This window comes from Trichosurus vulpecula, chromosome 6 (genome assembly GCF_011100635.1).
Source record: "Trichosurus vulpecula isolate mTriVul1 chromosome 6, mTriVul1.pri, whole genome shotgun sequence".
NCBI classification, from domain to species: domain Eukaryota; kingdom Metazoa; phylum Chordata; class Mammalia; order Diprotodontia; family Phalangeridae; genus Trichosurus; species Trichosurus vulpecula.
This window is the reverse complement of record NC_050578.1, coordinates 67,261,981-67,284,365: the sequence shown is the minus strand read 5'-3', so window position 1 is coordinate 67,284,365 and position 22,385 is coordinate 67,261,981. Positions and strand designations below refer to the sequence as shown.

Below are 22,385 nucleotides of genomic sequence, written 5' to 3'. Positions count from 1 at the left end.
TAAGAAGAAGAAGAAGAAGAAGAAGAAGAAGAAGAAGAAGAAGAAGAAGAAGAAGAAGAAGGGGGAGGGGGAGGGGGAGGAGGAACAGAGCAATAGAGATCTAGTAAAGTCCTCTGCTTGAATGGAAGTAAGCAGCTGAACTCCCTCGGTAGAAACCTAAAAACAACACCAAATGCTATAACAATCAGAAATCTAATGAGAAACAATATGAAGTGACTGTAACCCAAGAAAAACAGAAAAAAGTAAACCAGAAGCCTACACTAATAGGGAACGGGCCTACCAGATAAAGAAATGTTAGTGTAAGCTAACCACATCAGATGGAAGCAATCTGAACTTCATATGCCAGAGGAGGTCTTTAAGATCCAGTGTAATGAACTTCAAAAATCTAGGAATGCCTAAACATAGGAGGTAGAGTTTATCATAAGAATCCAGTGGACCTGAGGTGAAATCATGCAAGGCCCATCACTCCACCCAAAATCACAGTAAGGAGAAAAGCCTGGCCTAGTACAAAGCTCCAAGTAAGAATTAAAGTTGGAGAGATGAATAAATTAAAGGAAAAAAAATAAAAAAATATTGTTACTCTAACTTCATGACAACTGCAAGCAATAACTTAAAGGGGAAAAAAGTAAATTTTCTCTACAGTGTACAAGAATACCTGGAAGAAATGAAGCAAGAGATTAAAAAAATGATATTAAAGCTCTTGAGAAAAGAATTCAAAGAGAATAAGAAGCTTATAATTGATGTGTTAAGCATTATTTATGTAAGAGAATCCTTGAAAAACTAGAATAGACCACATAGAAATCCACAACTCTGTGAGACGGCAAGATATATTAGAACAAAACTAAAAATATTTAAAAAAGGAAATTTGACATATCTGCTAACAAAAGCAAATGACCTGGCAAACAGGTCAAAGAGAGATAATTAAGGAACCATTGTATTCCCCAAAAATCATTATACTAAAAATGTTGGACACTGTAATTCAAAGACTCCTAAATAAAAACTGTTCAGATCTATTAGAACAAGAGGATAAAATGAAAATAGAATTCACTAATCAGTTCTTGAATGGAACCAAAAGGAAGAGTCTTAGCAATGTCAGCCAAAACCTAAAATTCCCAGCTCAAAGAAAAAAAGTCTGTACGCACCGAAAAAAATCAGTTAAAGCAGAAAAGAGCCACAGTCAGGATCACATAAGACCTGACAGCTTCCATTTAAAATGAGAGAAGATCTTGGAATACAATATTTCAAAAGCCCAAAGGTTTACAACAAAGAATAACTTAAACTGCAAAACTGAGTACAGTCTTATAGGAGGGAAAACAAACCTTTAACGGAATAGAGGATTTTAAAGCATTCCTCATAAAATAAGATTTGAAATTATGAAATACAACACAAGCATAAAGAGAAAATTAAAAGCAGATTTATTTGAGCAATTGGAATGGACTTTATAATGATGAAAGGCTATCATTCTGATAGAAGAAAATGAAAAAAATTGTCACATCAGAAATTTAATCTTTTAAAGGGCATTGAAGAAGTTAAATAGGACACACAGAGGATCTGGGCTAAGATTAGTTCCTTTCTCATTGTTTTAAGAAGAGAAAAGAAAGAGAGGTGAAATACTAGTATTGGACAGACTTTATATAAAGAATTCCAGGTGGAGATATACAAAGGTTGCATAGGATAGGTTGCACTGCAATCTTCACTCTCTCTACTGGAGAATGAGGTAAGAGTAGTAAAATATGGAAGTATTTTCAGTGAAACTAAATTCATTTTAATACCATAGAAAAACAGAATTTGGTACCAGAAGGGACTCTAGAGATTTAATGTTTAAGTCCTTCATTTTGTATATGTGGAAAGAGACCCAGAAAGGTAATTGAGGTAGTGACTTCAGGCAGCAGGGATTTTACTTCTCTCCTACACCTTAATAGAGAAAATATTCTTGGCATAATAAATGTCACAATCCAAAATAAGGAAAAATAGATATTATAAAGTAGATAAAAATATTATTTTATATGCCTATATTTTAGTATTACAGGTGACAATTCTTGAAATCTATTTTGCGTATCTCATAAATTAATGTGAGAACATAAAAGAAAAAAAACACTTGTTTTCTCATTCCAATAACCATATATAGGACACTTTTTAAAGTTGAATAAGGGATGTATTTCCTACAAAGCTCTTGAGTTTTATTGTCATTGTTAGTGTTTTTTTAAACAAGACTTGTACCAGGTTGTTCACAAACCTAAAAATGCTAGTAATTTAAAAAATTAATTAATGAATCATTGGACAATCTCTTGCATGTGCACACATACATATTTGTGTATCAATGAGAGAGGGTATGAATATGCGGAACCTGAGACTTAAATGAATCACTCTACTCAAGCACAACTGTAACTATAGGACACACACAGAGAAAAGCTAAAAATAATTCTAAAAGGACTCTCCATATAAATTTCCAGCTAGCAGAGAGAGTTTATTACAGAATAGCAACTTTGGCCTACTTAGGTATTGGATAGCTAGTTTCAGAACTGTGCACAGGAAAATGACATTTATATTTCATGTTCATAAACGTATGTTAGCTAGGAAGCAATTGTTTCCTTCAAGAAATGTGAATAATATTTATAGTAAAATAGTGACTTTTCCAGCAATTTTCCTCTCTAATGCCTTATGTGGCAATCATCTGATACATGCTTATTTTAAAATATTACCAAGGTTAGATGTTATCAATGGATATTGCATAAAAGCAATATTGAGTTTAATATCAAATATGTAAACATTGCAAGCTAAGTTTGTTGATCCTTCACGTCTAACCTTTTCAGCAAGCATTATGTGATCTATAAAATCTGATTGTCCCTTTCACTACTGTTTTTTATGGAAAGCACATGTTCTGGAAAGAATGTGCTAGCCAACTGCTTTTGTATTCCATTGCTCTACTCACCATCCCTATGACTTCCCAGTCCTTCTCTAGCCACCACTTTTCTACATGTGATGTCTTCCCCTCTTAGAATGTAAGCTCCTTGAGGGCAGAGACTTTTATCTCTTTGAATTTTTTCTCCAGCATTTAGTGCAGTGACTAGTATAAAGTAAGTGCTTAACAAATGCATTTCATCCATCCATCCATCTATCCATTCATATGTTGCAAAACTGGGTTGATATTGTTGATGAATCAGGAATCAAGAAAATGTCTACTCTCAGAAATTCTCTGGGTAATAAACAAAGGAGAGTTGTGATGTAATCATTATGGGATAATCATTAGATGACTTACCATCTGCCTCATACTTCAACATCTTAGCAGACAGTCTTTTGCAAAAGCTACTAACAGATGCCTTTATTTAATACAGATGTTAAGATTCAAAAAAGAAGAAATATTGAATTGTTAAATATATCTCTAGGAGTTCATGAGTCCTGATTTCCCTAAGATCAGGGTAGCTTTCTTAAACTGAAGTGAAAAATTGGAAAACATTTAGCTAATCAAGTGCTTGGTTGTTTTGTCTTCTTGAATAGAGGTATAGTTGCTTTAAATGCCCAATAGGCTTTGAAAATATAGACATGGCTTAAATCACAAAATCTCCAGGGAAAGCACCATTAAAACAATGCCATTTCCCTTTATAAGCATCCTTTGTTTTTCATGTACCAATCAAATAAGAAAGAAAGCAAGTATTGCTTAAGTACTTACTATCTTCCAGGAACTGGCCATTCAAAGACAAGGGTGAAAGACTCCCTCTCCTCAAACAGCTTATACTCTTAACAGAGATGACAAGTAGTTCATGCATAGGTATAAAACACGTAAAATGAAATGTAACCTTGGAAAGAATGGTACTAGAAGCTGGGGGGAACCAGAAAAGTCTTCAATCAGAAAGAGGTTCTTGAATTGAGTTTCAAAGGAATTCTAATGGTATTCTAATGGGCAAAAGTGAGTTGGAAGAACATTCCAGGAATGGGGCATGGCCATTACAAAGGCACAGAGATGGGAGTTGGAGTGTTATGAGTAGCATCAAGTAGGTCAGCATGGATGGGCCATGTGGAAAGGAACTGAATTCATGTAAGAAGGCTGGAAAGGTAGGATATGGTCAGGCTGTGAAGAGCTTTGAATGCCAAACAGAAGTTTATCTTTGATGCTCTATTTAAGTATTTATATTTGATGCAGTTGGTTGTTGACCTTCATTCTTGAAGAGCACCAAAATGACATCACTGTGTTGGAGTCAAGGTACAATGGGTCTGACAGTAGCTGATAAAACCAACATGAGCTCAGAAGGCTATACTATAGGTCAGGCACAAACAGTCCATGTGAACATTTGGAGTGGAATTTGATGCTAGAGGTACTAGGGAGTAATTGGAGTTTATTGATCATTGGAGGGATGTGATCAGACCCATGCTTTGGGGAAGTCACTTTGGGAGTTGTGTGGAGGATGGTAGTTTAGAGAGAGCAGAGACTTGGAGTAGGAAGACCAATTAGGAGGCTATTGTAATAGTCTTAGTGAGAGGTATAAAAACTTGAACTAAGCAGCCATTTCAGTGAGTGGAAAGAAGGATGTGCATACAAGAGATTTTGTAGACACAAAAAATAAGAAATGGCAATTGATTAGTTAGTGCGAGTAAGAAGTTGAGGCTGATGCCATGATATATTGAATAAAATTCATCTTAATAATTTAGAGACCTAAAAGATATGAAATGGAGAAAATCAACATTTAAACAAGTGTCAATAAGTCTCCACATGACTGGTGTGTCTGTTTCAATTCACTCTAACTTCTGAGAGAGCACAGTAGTAGGGAGAGAAACACCAGCTCTGCATTGAGAGGGCACAGGTTCAAGTTCCATTTCTGTTACTAACCACGTGACATGGAACAAATCATTGAAAGTCTTTGGGCCTTGGGTTCTTCATTTTTAAAATGACGTAGTTGGACTAAATGACCTCAAATAACTCTCCAATTCTAAATCAATGATGCTATGAATTTAATATCTTCCCATGTGGATTAGTTAAATAATGTAAGTCTTTTCTTATAATGATTGGGTTTCCAAAATAATTGACTCTGGTTAGGATATTGTACTTCAAGCCAATTTTTTGGAGCTTTGTAAGCCATGGATCTTTAAAAATGTCTACTACTTTTATAAGCATAGAGTACCACTGTATATAATAAGAGTAAGAAACTTGAAATATATTCTCAAGGGATGACAATTTTAACTGTGCACTATAATTATACGTTGACCTATATGAAAGCAATAGGCTGCAAAATCTGGGCTAACATTCCAGTGGAAGATAATGAAGTTTGTTCATACCAGCTGTCAAGAATCATGCATAATGTAACACCCCAGCTGCTAATAACAGCAAAAATAAGGCCCCAAATTATTTTTTAAGGACAGGATAAGCTGATCTTTGATACAGGTCCCAGTGTGATTCCTTTGGCTCCAATTATATCTTTAAAGAGAGTTAGTTTTCCCTTTGGCCACACAGGAATATGAACTAGATGCAAACTCAAATAACTTTCCAGAGAATCCTTTTCACACTGGAAAGCTATGCCTTGAGAGTAAATCTTAAATAGAACTCTGTTTTCATAGAGGCAAGGGACTTAATAGAGAGTGTACTTATGAGAATGAGGGATGCTGAAAGGATCATGTAAGAAAAGTTCAACTTTGTCATAGGTGCTGGGAAAAGTCAATGTATAGAATTTGGGAATTTATATATTCTAGCTCTCTTCGAAAATGGGAAGTAATGAGTTTTCTCTCATCATATTCTGAACAGGAACAATAAGACAAGATTGTCTCATTTTCACAGACTGATATGATACAAATGACAAAGCTAGAAGAGCTGCTCAAGGTCCCTTTTCCCTTCCATTTTCTTCTTTTTTAATGAAGCCCAATGTTCCTTAAATTTGAAGCAGGTGGAATGACCCTAATTAAGAAGGAACTAAAATTCAAATCTAGAGTGCATTTAAAAAAATTCTCTTGACTAAAAGGAAGGATATATTTTGAAGATGGCAGGAAGAAGTCACAAATTATCAGGTAATGTAGATGGGGCCAGATTATGGAGGTATCTGAAATACTAAGCTTCCTAGAGAATATTGGACTTCATGTAGCAGCAGTAATCAGATCAGGAAGCATTTCACTATAAGCCAAGCACTGAGCTAGATGCTGGTAATGCAAAAAAATGAAAAAAATAAATCAATCCCTGTTCTCAAGGATCTCAGAGTCTAATGGGTGAGGGAGAGTCTCAAGACATGAGGAAAATGATATTTTAGGAAAATTAGGTTGGCAGTTTGCATTTATCAGAAACCAACCAAAAGGTAATAGAAAGAGCATGATAGGCCTAAAGTGGTTGAAGAACATAATAAGCAATGGTCTAGACATAGTGATAATATACAAATCATTGTTGAGGACAGGCATGACTAAAAAAAACTAATATTTTGTTGTTCAGTCATGTCCAATTCTTCATGACCCCATTGGCGGTTTTCCTGGCAAAGATAATGGAACAGTTTGCCATTTCCTTCTCCAGATCATTTTACAGATGGGGAACTGAGGGAAAGAGGGTTAAGTGACTTGCCCAGGATCCAACACCTAGTAAGTGTCTGATACAAGATTTGAGTCTTCCTTACTTCAGGTTTGGCATTCTATCAACTGTGCCACCTAGTGACCCTATGTATTCAGAAAGAGACTCCAAAAGGTGAATTCAAGTACTTTTTGACTTTGTAGAAAGCTGGAAACTAAGAGAAGCAACTGACAGAGAGGCACTTTGGTAGGTTTAAACCTCATGTCTGACATATTAGTTGTGTGATCATCCGTCATTCTCTTCACTTTTGTGGGCCTCAATTTCAAAGGAGAGGGTTGACCTAGATGGCCTTTCAGGTTTTTTGTAGCTCCAAATCTATGATTTTATAAAAGATTAAGGGAAACAATCAAATACAATTCCATTGCAACAAGAATTATGTTTTTCACCTTTTTTTATAATCCAGACAAATGGTTTTACCTTGGGAAAAACTGGATGTAAAAATCTGAAATAAATCCATAAATGTACATAGTTTTTAGATCCCTTTTAAGGCAGTTTTCAAGCTGCCAGATTAGAGCTGGTTTAAAGGCAGACAAGCCATACTGAATGTTATGAGGAGGCTTTTTGTTAGCTTGTACCTGAGCCAAGGAAAGTCTGTGTGTGGGCTCTTCACTATCAAATGGAAGAAACCACACATGGTAATGAAGTGCTAGGATTGTTGAGTCACAGTTGTAGGGCATCTCATCAGTCTAATGGCAGAGCAACAGCTGGGTTCTGAAATCTCATCCAAGCCATAAATGGAGAGCTCTCTGTGCAAACCCAGTAATTTCCCACTAAGACTGCACTCAACTATTATTAGAAAATAAGTGTTATCTGATAAAATAAACAGCATGATTCTGTGGGCTTATGTAATTCCAATTTCATTTCTGATGAGGTTTTGAACCACGAGTTCACTCACTTCTATTTACCAAACAGAATTGGAAAAATCAATTCTTAAGACATTGTAAAGAGGAATTTAAAACAGAACACCAATCAGTGGCTCTAAAGAGCCAGAGCTTCTTTGAAAAGACTTGGTGGGATGGGAAGTGGACCTTTGGAATCATAAAACTTGAGGGTCAGTGCTATTTAGTCCAACCCAAACCTGGTTGGTTTCTGTGGAGCATATCTAATATATGCCCATCCAGGCAATGCTTGAATACCGACTCTGAGGGAGAACTGTATTAAAGCAGTCTGGTCCACATCAAGTGTCAATTATCCTCTTTGTAATTCTCCCCCCTTTCCTAGTTCTGCCTTCTGTGGCCAAACACAAGAAGCCTAGACCCTCATTGATCTGAGAGTTTCAAATAATCTAACGGCAACTATCACTTTCCTCAGTCTTCTCTTCTCCAGAATAAACATTCCCAGTTTCTTCAAGTGGCTCTCCCTTGATGTGGATTTTAATTTTCCTTTCATTTTCCAGGTTATCCTTTTCTTAATGTTTTCTTAGATCAGTATCCTTCTTTGGCAGCTGGATTTCTCAGGGCCATTTGTGGGCTTCTAGGGAAATAAGGGGGAAGAGGGAGGCAACTACTCATTCCAGATCAAATGAGAACTTGAGTGAGAATACAGGAGTATTTACAACCCAGCCAAAAAAATATACTTTTAAATATTTCATAAATTTTTGATAACTCGGCACTTCAAAGAAAGAAAAATTATTGAAAAGAGAAGATAAACTATGACAAGCTCTTTAGTTTGAACTAAAAGCATGGTATCCTGACTTTAGGAGAATTTGCCTTTGACATCCCTATGCATTCTAAATCTATGATCCTATGAAAGAAGGATAGGAAACAAGCAAAAACTCCACACCATTGAAACAAGAATTACTTTAACTTATGACTTGCTCAAGGTAACACTTAAAGTAAGCAGCAGAGACAAGAATCATTGACAGGTCCTCAGATCCTAAATACGTTGCTTTCTGCTCTGCACCCCACAACCCATTTTTGAGTGACTTGGAAAAAAGAAATGAAAATAAGTCAGGAGCAATTTTAATTGATAGTTGTGAAGATGGTCATTAAGAATGAAGGATTCATGTAACCCCAATTGTCCTTCCCTGCCCCCTGCAAAAAATAAAAAGAAGGATCTAGGGGGCAGAGCTAAGTCCCTGGAAAACAGGGACTCTCTTTAGCTCTCTCTCAAATCCCTCCAAACACCTGTAAAAATGCCTGTAAACAAATTATAGAGCTACAGAACCCATGAAATAACAGAGGGAAACAAGTTTCTAGCCCAAGACGGCCTTGATGGTCGCTGGGAAGGGTCTATCACATTGTGCTGGGAGAACAGCGTAGTCCAATGTGGGCCACACCAGGACAAACCAGACAGGGAGTTGGGTGGAGTAGGCCTCAGGGCCATAAATCACTGAGCTGTAGCATTTACCAGACTTCTTAATCCACAAACACCAAAGGCAGCAGAGCAGATTAATGGGAAAACTGCTGAACCAGGGTGAGAGAAGCGCTATTCTGGACCTAGCCCCAGGGGTGGTGGAGGTGGCTACAGCTGCAGCAGCAGCAGCCAGCCAGCTCCTGTGGCTACTTCCAGAGCTCCAGCAGCAGCTGCTTCTGGCCCCAGGCCCACATGGTGGGAGAAGTCAAGTGGTTGATCAGAGCAAGAGTGCAGGGAGCACTTTGCTGGAGCAGAGGCAGGGGTCTCTTGCTTTGCCCTGCTTGGATCTGGGTTGAGGTCCTGGTTGGTGGTTCTTGGAGGAGGAGCACTGGTGTGGCAGAACTTGCAGTGACTGTGGAGTAGAAGTAGTTCTGCAGATAGCAGCGCAAGGCCTCTAAAGCTTGCGAAAAAGTACTCTCCACTCTAAAAGAAGTCATACCCTGACAAAAAGCTCAAGGGTCAAGTAGTTGGCTGGGAACATGAGCAGGCAGCATAAAAGGACTCAGATTCAGACTATAGAATCTTTTTTTGGTGACAAAGAAGATCAAAACATACAGCCAGAAGAAGTCAACAAAGTCAAAGAGCCTACATCAAAAACCTCCAAGAAAAATATGAATTGGTCTCAGGCCATGGAAGAGCTCAAAAAGGATTTGGAAAAGCAAGCAAGAGAAGTAGAGGAAAAATTGGGAAGAGAAATGAGAGTGATGCAAGAAAATCATGAAAAACAAGTCAACAACTTGCTAAATGAGACCCCAAAAAACTGAAGAAAATAACAGCTTAAAAAACAGACCAACACAAATGGCAAAAAAGCTCCAAAAAGCCAGGGAGGAGAAGAATACCTTAAAAGGCAGAATTAGACAAATGGAAAAGGAGGTCCAAAAGACTACCAAAGAAAATACTGCCTTAAAAATTAGAATAGATCAAGTGGAAGCCAGTGACTTTATGAGAAATAAAGAAATTTTAAAACAGAACCCAAAGAATGAAGAAATGGAAGACAATGTGAAATATCACATTGGAAAAATCACTGACCTGGAAAATAGATCCAGGAGAGATAATTCAAAATTTATTGGACTACCTGAAAGCCATGATCAAAAAATGAGCCTAGACATCATCTTTCAAGAAATTATCAAGGAAAACTTCCCTGATATTCTAGAACCAGAGGGTAAAATAGAAATTGAAAGAATCCACCAGTTGCCTTTTGAAAAAGATCCTAAAAAGAAAACTTCTAGGAATATTGTCACCAAATTCCAGAGTTCCCAGGTCAAGGAGAAAATAGTACAACCAGCCAGAAAGAAATAATTTGAATATTGTGGAAATACAATCAGGATAACACAAGATCTAGCAGCTTCTACACTAAGGGATTGAAGGGCTTGGAATATGATATTCCAGAGGTCAAAGGAGCTAGGATTAAAACCAAGAATCACTTACCCAGCAAAACTGAGTAAAATACTCCAAGGTAAAACATGGACTTTCAATAAAACAGAGGACTTCCAAGCTTTCTCAATGAAAAGACCAGAGCTGAACAGAAAATTTGACTTTCAAATATAAGGATCAAGAGAAGCATGAAAAGGCAAACAGGAAAGAGAAATCATAAGGGACTTACTTAAGTTGAACTGTCTTGTTTACATTCTTACAGGGAAAGATGATATTTGCAACTCATGAAACCTTTCTCAGTAATAGAATAGTTGAAGGGAATATGTACATACACACACACACACACACACACACACACACACAGAGGGCACAGGGTGAGTTGAATATGAAGGGGTGATATCTAAAAAATAAAATCAAGGAGTGAGAGAGAAATATATTGGGAGAAGGAGAAACTGACAGATATAATGAGGTAAATTATCTGACATAAAAGTGTCAAGAAAAAGCAGTTCATTGGGAGGGAAGAGGGGGCAAGTGAAAGGGAATGAGTGAATCTTGCTCTCATTGTATTTGACTTGAGAAGGGAATAACATACACATTCAATGGGACATCTTACTCCACAGGAAAGTAGGGGGGAGGGGATAAGAGAGGGGGGGCAATAGAAGGGAGGGCAGATGGGGGGAGGAGGTAATCCAAGCAGACACTTTTGAAAAAGGACAGGGTCAAGAGACATAATTGAATAAAGGTGGACAGGGTAGGATGGAAGGAAATACAGTTAGTCTTTCACAACATGACTATTATGGAAGTGTTTTGCATAAGGATGCATGTGTGACCTATGTTGCATTGCTTGCTTTCTCAAGGAGGGTGGGTAGGGAAGGAAGAAGGGAGAGAATTTGGAACTCAAAGTTCTAAAAACAAATGCTCAAAAAAGTTGTGTTTACATGCAGCTGGGAAATAAAATATACAGGAAATGGAGTATAGAACTCTATCTTGCCCTACAAGAAAGTAAGGGGAAAGGGGATAAGGGTGGGGGGAGTGGGGTGAAAGAAGGAAGGGCAGACAGAGAAAAGGGGCAATCAGAATATATGCCATCTTGGAGTAGGGGGGAGGGTAGAAATAGGGAGGAAATTTGTAATTCAAAATGTTGTGGAAATCAGTGTGAAAACTAATATGTTAAATAATAAAAATATGAAAAAGAAAAAAAATGAAGGATCTGTCCACACACACCCCTCAGAAAATAACTACTTTAACTTTTTAAAGTTAAAAAACTTAAAAAGATTATAGCTGTCTCAAAGGCAGACAGATGGTGTTGAAAAACCATTAGGAATAAGAGATTATCTCAAAATCATTCTTATAAATTACCATTTTCACTATCTTCTCACTTTCCCTCTTCATGCAACACCATTGTTCCCCTAGTTCCCCTACTATGGGTCAGATATGAATATGTAGCAAGCTAAATATTAAATTTAAGGCTAAGAAATCATTTTCAAGGAGGCCTCTTTTCTTATCATGACTTCTAGTAGAATTCACAGCATTAGATGCATATGTAAATGCTCTTCAAGAAGTAAGGCAAGTTTAGACAAGGAATGCAGTTTCATTTGCCAAAGCCAACCCAAATGAAAAGAGAATGAAATCTGATTCACTGAATTGAATAACTTGATAGTAGAGTAAGTTTGCTGAAAGTCACTGTGCAGTCTGGCTAAGGTAAGTAAAACAAAATATTTCTTTTTCTGGTAGAAGAAACCAGTGTTGTTTCTCAAGAAATATTTTTCCCCTCATTGCATGTGAAATCAGAATAGAGGTGAATCAATAAAGCCAATAAGCTCACTTATGGGAGAAATCATTTTCTTCAGGCCAGCATTGTGAAAAGTTATAGGCTTATGACAGTGAAAACAAATTCTGTTCGGTAATGTCCATCATCAGTGCCCAGGGTCAGTTCTACAGTAAAATAAGCCTCATTCTCCTTCAACTAGAAGGTGTATGCATTCTTATTTGACTCTTAAAAGCCTCTAGTGATTTCTTGAACAAATTGAGGACAACTATAAAATTAAGCATTGACTGATACCCATAGTCTAAAAGAAATCTAGATTAATTTAATGGAAATTGATAAATGCAGGTAAAATATATCTACTTTTTCAGATTTCAGAATTTCAGTGGTGGAGGATTAAGGGTAAGGGAAGATGATCCTATGAATCAAGTTATGGTGCACAACTATTGAAAGGAATAACATAGAAGATGGGAGATAAATTGATATGTGGTCTCTAAAACAGGAAGGACCAGGTTACCCCCAGAACAACTTTGCACCATGCTGTGTCTAATTTTTAAATACAGTCTTAGAAAAAAAATATTCAAGAGTTTATAATTTTAAGATTTAAAAAAAATCTTTCCATACATATCTTCCTTAAAGTTTTCTTTGTTACTCTGTTTAGGGCAAAATCTATCAGTAATGTTTTTGTTACTGTCATGAAGAAATGTTGATTCTATTGGTTACCTCTTATTAAAAAAAATCTTGCGTATTTAAAACATTGATATAGCTATGAATGGATTGAATTGATGGAATTGTAGGAACATAGTCTTAGAGTTGAAAGGGAATTTGGTAGAGGTCACTATTTATTTATTTATTTATTATTATTTTTTTTTGGAATCAGGGCTTAGTTTATTGGCATATCAATCTACACAGACAGGTGTTTTCCTCTCAAAAGCAAAACATGAAGTGATTCAGTTTCCAATCTGCCATAATACATAACTGAAAAGCTTCACCTTGAAAATGTAGCATTTGTCAGGTTATACCACTCCTTTTTAACTTTCACTATTTTTACACTGCTGCCAGAAGCTTTTTCAGCATTTGCTTTGAATTCAGTCTTCAGTGCATCTCTTACCACTTTTGCACAGATCTGGGAATATCGGATATAGCTGAGTCCAGCCTGTCTCCAATACACCACCATGGCTGCGGCGAAGGCGGGTGATGCACCGAACGAGGGAGAAGTCAACCGGCTCAGAGGTCACTATTTAACTGAGGCTGGGACAGGTTAAGTGACTTGTACAAGGTCACACAGCTAATAAGTTTCTGAAGCAGGTTTGAACCATGGTTTTTGTGATCTTAATCCCAACTCGTCATCCACTGAGTCACCTAGATCATTGAAATATTGAGTTTGAAATGAGGATTATTGTGGGAACATTTCTGCATATCGTTGGAAAGAGAATCAAAGGTGATAGTCAGATACCACCCATTGTGGTGGAATGTAATGGAACACTTAAGAACAAGTCCACATGATCCATTTAAGTAGAAAGATCTTGCTGAATTTCCATTTGTTCTGCGCACAGTGGCTGAACAATGAACACACAATACATACTCTGCTTTGCATCCCCAAACTTTTTCCCCCAGTACTGGCAAAGATCACTTTCTCATTAAAAAGACTGGCTTCTTAGAAAGATATGCGGATCAAGCCATTTAAATTTTTTGTTAAGCAAAAGCAACCTTTAACTAACCCTCTCTGAAAAATTAAAATGATGGCAGAAGGTCCTCCGAGGATTGGCAGTAACTGTGAGCGCTCTTAATCGTGAGCTTTACTTCATTGTCATGACCCCTGATGGCCTCTTTTTTCTTCTGTTTTAGCCCAAGGAAGTCAAATGCAGATGAAATCTGCTCAATCAGTTTCATGCTCAGTGTCTTGGATTCTAAAAACACATGGAGTTAATTGGTGTGGTTTTGAGTTGTCATAAGTCCATAAGTTTTGGGTTGTCATAAGTTCACTTCACTGCAATAAGCAGAGAAGTGCCCTGGCTAAGCAACTGATAGATTCCTTCACTGGTGGGGAAAGAAAAGCCATAGATTCCTTCACTGCTGGGGAGAGAAAAGCCATCCATAGACCATAAATGCCAGTCATGCACCAGGAGAGAAACAAGACGACAGAATTGTTGTGTCAGCAGAGTGGGCAAAAACATTGATGGGACAGAATCCAGGAGGTGAGTAAAGAGGTGGTTGGGAAGACTACCAAGTCAATACATCCAGGCAAGAGCAAGCATGATCAGGAAATGGAATGTAGATTCATAAGAAAGGTAGAGTTGAAAACAATGGATGTGAACTCCAAGCTGGAGGTCTAGAAGCAGCCCTGATATCCCTAGGTCCTTGAAGGGACAACCTCAGAACCGGGACCTAATACCTTATGTATAAGGCACTATAGAAAACAGGTTTCTAGACCTAGAAGAACTAATGATATCATTGTAGGGATGTTCTAAATATCAAAGACCACAAATAACAGACAGAGACACAGTACATTCAGGGGTTGCCATGAAAATATGCATGACTGAGAACTCAGGGGCCAATGGATGGATTAAGGATAGAAGTTATCTGGGATGCATTGGAGATTTCTCTACTAATCTTTTACTTTTAATTTTAATCATTTGCTATTCCCACTTCTAACAGAAGGAAAGCTGGATATTTTGAGAGAGATGACAGGCTGATTAGTTTTTAATATTTGGTTTGAATGATAAATAGAGTGAAATAAACCATTCCCTTAAGAAGATGTCCCATCTACTGGGGATGGTTAAATGAATTATGGTACACGAATGTAATGGAATATAACTGCACCATAAAAATGAGGAATATGAAGAATTCAGGATAGCATGAGAAAGAATTATATGCACCAAATGCAGAGACAAATCAGAAAAAAACAATACACACAATGACAGCAGTGCAAATGGAAAGAACAAAAAAACCATGAAATTACATGGCTTGAATTTCATATAATCATAATTTCAACGATGGTAGGACCCAGAAAAAAGATGATAAAATGTGCTTTCCTTCTTTTCAGATACAGAAAATTGTGGGTTTGAAACATTGCACACTCAGAGTCAGTTAATGTGTTATCTAGTTTTGCTAAACTTCATTTTTTCTATTCTTTTATTCTTTGTTACAAAGGATGGCTTGCTCAGTAGGGAAGAGAGGAAGGATCTGTTTGGAAAGGTATATGAAGTATCAATTTTTTAACTGTTAGTAAAGAAAAGAAGAATATTTCTTTTGATCTGAGGGGAAATAAGAGATGAATATATGTTGCAATCAGATAACATCATTTTTTATTTCAAACTAAAGGAAACTGAAGGTTTTCTGCAAGTAAAAACACATAGATTTCTTAGTAACAACATTTACTTGGGTAATGTAATCATGATAGCAGAGGATTGAAATGCATCTGGTTTCCATCCTCAATTTTTCTCTCCCAAACCTGTATAGACAGTTGAACATTACCCTCAGTTCTTACTCAAAATATCAAAGGATCTTATCATCGAAACCTAGCTCCATTTCTTTATCTGATTCCATTCTTGCCCGTCTCTGTCTACATATGCTCCACAAAGGATTTACCTGATGAGAGGGAAGCATTACTCTTATTCTCTTAATATTTGGTTCATACCAATTCAACGCTGGGACAGATCATCTTGATGTTGGCATGATAGATAAATAACTTTATGTATTTATTTACGTGTTGTTACCCTCATTAGACTATGAACTTCTTGAGGGCAGGGACTGTTTTTTTCCTACTTTTTGTGTACCCAGAATTTAGCACAGTGCCTGTCACATAATGCTTAATTAATGTTTATTTATTGATTTATTGATCTGAGAGTCAGGGAGATATATATTCAGGTCCTATACCAGTGGGTGACACTGGACAAGTCACTTAGCCTCTCAGTGCCCTTGGTCACTATAATTATAAGTCACAGAGCAATTACTGATCTGTATGAGCAGAGGGAATTCCTCATCTGTGCTCCCTATGATGATGAAATCACAGGTTCGGTCAAACAAGTCTTCTAACCTGGTGGGTACAAGGAGAGGCCTTCCTACACTCCCATATACCATATCATAGTAGTAGGTAGAGAAGGCACACTGTCATTTTTTTTAAAGTGATGCTTTAAGTTGGCAGATTGAGTCAGGTAGACTATCATGTGGCTTATATTTTGTGTCCCTTGCCTTCTCAGATCATTTGCCCTTCCTGTCTTATGTATTGAATCTTGTACCAACTCCCTGCTTCTGTCTCATTTCCTTGGATTTTGGTACTTTGAAGAAACCTTCATTCTGACCTAGACTGGCTTTCCATTTATACTTGCTTGGATTCTATTCAGATCTGGCCCCCCAAATAACTCTGGCAATTGGGCTTCCTTATCCTCCCCAACATAGGAGACATGGCAGTATTTATTAATTTCCTAAACAAGACTTCGAATGACATTCATAGGTTATTGCCATGGACCAAGCTCTCCATCAGGGGGCTCCAGAGGCTAAAGAACTATTAAAATAGTTGAATGCTTTCTCAGTGGACTTGGGTCAGTGAAAGACACATTTGCCATTTGGTAGGAAGAAAATTCCTGGTAAGGCAACAGTTGAAGTCAGCTGCTCAGAGAAACGAACAAATGCAGTGTCTAAGGGGTCAATGGAGGAAGCAGTCAATAGACATTTAAGTGTTCCTGGCTTAATATAAGTTGTTTGGGTACCTCCACTAGTCCTTTCAATGACCCTGGGCTAGGATGGCCTTTGTTGTATTTCAATTAGTGGACAGGCTGTCTGTTGGACCTCCCTTTACTTCAGGGGAATATAATCCTCTCTTCTACAATGTAGAGGGATTCCTTAAGGAGGCCAAGAAGACTCTTGACACTGCCTTCCAGTCCTCTCAGAAATGATATTGTTAACCTGAACACATGCTAGCTCCAGCAGGAACAAAAAGTTAAATATGCCAATTCTTCATGGAAATTCATGGAACTTGGCATGATACAGCCGTATCCTTGCTAATTTCTTATGGGCAGGCTTGCTCATACCCATCCACATGAATTAATCTAGGAATACATGGCTTCTGACCTTTTTCTTATTTATCTGCCAAAGTGTGTGTAACTAATCTGACCTTTAGTCTTGGCCAAGGTTGTGATCCATCCCCTAGCATTTTTCTAGTTCATCTAGTAGAAACACATTATATAATGGGATGAGAGAGAGGAGATAATTCACTTCAGTTGGGTGCCACATCCAAATGAAAATGAAGTTTTCAGAAAAGAAGCCACCCATAGAGAGGGCTATTGATACAGTGGGAAAAAGGATGAGGGGCAGGTGTCTTCTTTCCCAACTTATCCACAGACCATCTTATACATTGCTCTTCAATACTGGACAGCTACGCCTCTGAGTACTACAATTCCTGGTGATGGTAGATTTGTGGATCACTGTAGATTTTACATATTAGATTCTAGAGATAATCCATGCATTAGGTAAAAGGTTTATGAATTGGAGTCCATGGACCTGGTTTTTTAAATATTTATTTTGTAATCATATGTATTTTAAAACATTATTTCGAGAAAGGATCCATAGGCTTCACCAGAAGGGATCCACTATAAAGCTCAAGATAAGAGGCAGTTTGTAAAGAGCTGGTCTTGGAGTCAGGAAGACCTGAAATCACATTCTGTTTTTGACATGTATTAGCTGTGTCACTATGAGTATGGCAATCAATGCTTCAGTGCCCCAGTTTGGTCCACCAGCCTGTGAGTAGGAACCAAAGTATTGAGGATATATTGGAAATAATCCAGGGATTGTTTTGGAAGGACAAGATCTTTTATACTTATCCTATAAAAAGGGTATGAGACTCAAAAGAAGAGGAAAACATAAAACTGAACTAGTTTACCAAAGGGTCAAAATGGGGAAAGGAAGAGAGTGTAGTCAGTGCTGGGGAAAGAACTGAGGGGTCAAGGGATTAGAAATCACTGTGAGGACAAAGGATAGAGTTTGCCAAGGCAGATGTGGAATGACAATAGAGTATGATTATATTAAGAAATTTCAGAATTTGTAAACATAGATGTGGGACATGTATGGGTGATGGTAAGATGAAGGCTATGACTGTCCTTGTGTGTTTCATGGTGTGTTGTCTGAAAAATGAGTAAGTTGAGGAATTGGTATTGGGATTGAGGTTAGGGTATTGAGGGAGTATCAATATTTCTGTTAAGGTCTTTACCCTCCCCCCCCAAGTCTTGTACTAGTCATTGAAGAAGGAAGGAGAATGTCCAGGAGGTCTGTAGATAACAATTATGAGAAACTTGATTGGGTGATAAATATGCATTGAATGAACCTGGAAGGAAGAAAAGTTACTGACTGATGATGATTTAAGAACATGAATTATAGATGAGCTGATAATTTAGAGTGATGAAAGCAGTTTTCACACAAGAAGTGCTCTACATAGGTATGGCCCCCTTCCCTCTAACCCCTCCCCAAAAAGTCTTAGCCTAGATAGAGAAATTATCCCAGAATTTCTATTGCATCTTACACTTCATTGAAACAGTGTCTAAGACAGGGCATGACATACTTGCTGAAAGGGCTAGAGGAAGAAATTAAAAGAAATAACATTGAAAACTAGCCATTATTACAATACTTTTATTAACATTAGTGAAGATTTTGAGAAGAGAAATCTAAAATTTGAGATAAAATGATAGTTTTACATTACCTGTGATTTTAAATGGTCCATAATATCCCCATTTTCCTTTATACCAAAGCATGTGTATTACTCCATTGACTAGTCCTATTTTTTTCCTTTTCCCTCTGGTTCTCTATTCAACATTTTAAATGCTTCCCAATAGTATAAAGCCTTTGGGCACTGATATTTTGGGAACACAAGACTCATTATTTCTTGAGAATTTACACCATCTTCTTGTTCTTATAAAATGCAAAATCTCGTTACAGAGTAATTGACTAATCCAGTGAGGTCAAAACTGTGATAAATTTTCCTTTATATTTTTATGTGGTCAAAGAAAAACTGTCTAGATGTTCATTTACACTTTATTCATTACCTATTAAATCATGCATCATCATGCAACTTTAAGAGCTTCTTTTCTTTATCTCTAAAAAATTGTCATTAAAAAAGAATTGTCCATTGAACTGTTTTTTTTTGTTTTGTTTCACTTTAAAAAGCAAATATAATAGCTAACATTTATATAACAATTCATGAAGTTATTTGAATTTATTATCTCATTTGCTCCTCAAAACAATCGTATGATGTAATTATTACTCTTATAATTTCTTCACCATAAGCCCTCTTGCTCTGAGAGTAGCAGCAAATTGCTTGGTTGGAGCTCTCTCTCTCTCTCTCTCTCTCTCTCTCTCTCCATCTCTCTCTCTCTCTCTCTCTCACTCCCCTCCTAGAATATATGTATTATAATATGGGTATATACATGCATATGTACATATATATATGTGTCTGTGTGTCTGTGTGTATACACCCACATGCATACACACATACACAAACCACACACTGGCACAATGGATAGAGTGCTGAGCCTGGAGTAAGGAAAATTCCTCTCCTGAGTTCAAATATGGCCTCAGATACTTTCTAGCTGTGTGACTCTTAAGTCACTTAACCCTGTTTGCCTCAATTTCCTCATCTTCAAAATAATCTGGAGAAGGACATAGCCACCTACTCCAGTATCTTTCCAAAGAAAATCCCAAATGGAGTCACAAAGAGTTGAACATGACTGAAAACAATTTGTTTATTTACATATATACATATATACATATACCCACATATATGTATATATACACACATATACAAATACAGATAAATATATATGTGTGTATATATGCATTTATCCTCAGCACTACTTAGCACGGTGCCTGAATTTGACCTATTCATCACTGGTATATGCTCACTTACGTAAAAAATACAAAGCAATATGGTGCAGTGAAGAAATCATTGGAAATAATCAATATTTAAACCCAGGTTCTGCCACTTAATACATATGTCACCTTGGACAATCCACCTAATCTGTCTCACTCAATTTCTTTGGGCAAATGGCCCAAAGATGAAGTACAAAGATGAAGATTTGGGAAAGGTACTAGATGGTTACAATAAATTAAGGTACTAGATGCTTACCAAGCAGAAAGACATACGACAGTTGAGAGCAACAGCTATTTAGAATATAATAAACTTATTTGAAAAATCTTATGTAAGAGAATGAAGATTATGAGAAACAGGGATATACCTTATGCTTGTGATTTCATTGACTTTGGGAGCTCCTAGGTAGGAAACACCTTATACCCATGCAAATTACCTTTTCCGAAACTTATACTGTGAGAAAGTTGACTAAAACACTGAGAGGTAAAGTGACTTGCTTAGGGCCACACAAGCAGCATGTGACAGTGGCGGCAGTCAAACCCAAGTCTTCCTGGTCCTAAAGCTTGCTCTCTGTTTCATACCTTTTGTTACCACATGAAAAAAAGAATCACCTCTTAAAACAATGAAACAATAAAAATAATTTTTAAAAAAAATTTAACACAAAGCATGCCAAGAGACCCAACTAGAAGAAATAATCCCAAAGAAATTTAAAGAATATGACATAGTGACAGATGGATGATTCTTCCAACAGTAAATAATGACAGAGGAGTCACACCTTTGGACTATGACATCATAATCTTGTTAGGGAAGTATGAAGAAGTAAAAATGGCACTAAGGAAAACAAAGATGCAAAAACTAGTGGAACTCCCAACCATAGCTAGGAATTATCATGCCTGGGGCAAATTCAGATGAGGTTAGGAGTGCGTGTGGTGGCAGCAGCTCAGAAGACAGTCTGACAGTCAGGAAGGGCAGAATGGTAGATGGCCAGAGAAAAGTTTGATCACAGTAGTAGTGTGGGTAGGACATGACAGTAGTTGTCTAGAAGACAATCCAACTGCAAATGTAGGCATAGTAGGGATGACATCTCTCTCTTCCCCACAGGGCTTGGGGGAAAATGAGGTGAAGGGTCGTGGGGATGGTCATGACAAGGTGGTGACCTGAAGCTCTGGAGAGAGTGCAGTTGTTTCATTAGCAACCTTCCCTGCCCCAGGAAGACGTGATTTCCCAGGTTTTAGTGTCCTGCGTATATTTCCAGGCACTCCAAGTTATAGCTCTGGTCGATCATACCAGGTATACCCTAAAATCATTCATGCTAGAAGCAACACATCGGATATCATATTAAAGAGGTGATGCTTGAGGTATCTAAAAGAGAATACTATTATTAATTAAAGCATGAAAAAATACCTGTACTTTATCATTACCAATTAAAGGACAAATAAGAAGATGTAAGTAGCTACTATCCCATATACCTTCTTTCCTACTTCTTCAAAAGATTTATGATACTATGTATAGACACATTTTTTCAGGGGCAGCTAGGTTGCACAGTGGATAGCATGCTGAGTCTGAACTCTAGAAGACCTGAGTTCAAATCTGACCCAAGACACCTACTAGCTGTGTGACCCTGGGCAAATAGCTTCACCCTGTTTGCCATGGTTTCCTGATCTGTTAAATGAGCTGAAAATACCAGCTCTAATATCTTTGCCAAGGAAGTCCCAAATGGGTCACAAAAAGTCAGACATAACTGAAATGGCTTAGGAAATTCAGGGGATCTTTGATGAAGGTATGAGAAAAGAATAGGCAAGATTTTGTTGATGATGTTCCATTGCAGACCACATCTTTATAGTCATACATCAAATTCATAGAATATAAATCCCATTGCATTTATTGTTTGTTGACTATCCAATTCAATTCCACAAATTTTTATTAAGTTTCTACTGTGTGCGAGGATGAGGAACAAATAATTAAAAGAGGGAAGGCAATGGAATTAGGAGGTGTTAAGGAAGACTTCCTGTAGAAGGTGGGATCTTAGGGGGACTTAAAAGAATCCAGGGAGGTCAGTAGTCAGAATAGAGGAGGAGAGAGAGCATTCCAGGCATGGAATTCTGGTCACAGAAAAAGTAATATCAGATGTTCTTTGTTGACTATAAAAAAATATTGTGTTGATTATAAAAAGTATTTGATTTACTAGAGCAAAATATCTCCCTCAAGGTTCTGTTCTTCACAACTTCTCCTATGCTTTTGTCAAAATTTTACAAGATTCCTTGACCTATGTAGCAATAGAGATCACTTTGTTCAATGACTCTTTGATTATTAATATCAAGGGAGACATACAAAAGTGAGAAGTAGAGCTCACTACATCTAGCTAGTCTAGCTATGTTACTAACATTATATTACTGACATGGTACCTTGCCATACCTGCCACTACACCCTTCCAAATGTATGATCACCTCACGCTTTGGGGGCATGCTGATAAGGGAAAGCTCTCTACATCTACT

The 22,385-nt window shown here is 37.3% G+C and overlaps 2 protein-coding genes across 2 annotated transcripts in view; both read right to left on the bottom strand.

Moving 5' to 3' along the window:
• The window catches only part of BANK1 (B cell scaffold protein with ankyrin repeats 1), a 368,388-nt gene that overhangs the window by 83,014 nt on the left and 262,989 nt on the right, over positions 1–22,385 (bottom strand). The gene's annotated exons all lie outside the window — the stretch shown is intronic.
• On the bottom strand, positions 12,918–13,209 carry LOC118853554 (ATP synthase subunit epsilon, mitochondrial-like). The gene has a single exon (XM_036763686.1). The coding sequence runs from the start codon at positions 13,207–13,209 to the stop codon at positions 13,021–13,023; it is 189 nt and encodes a 62-aa protein (XP_036619581.1). The 3' UTR covers positions 12,918–13,020.

Bases quoted from the DNA above. Each gene is read 5' to 3' on its own strand.
- LOC118853554 (XM_036763686.1), bottom strand. From the start codon at position 13,209: ATGGTGGTGTATTGGAGACAGGCTGGACTCAGCTATATCCGATATTCC.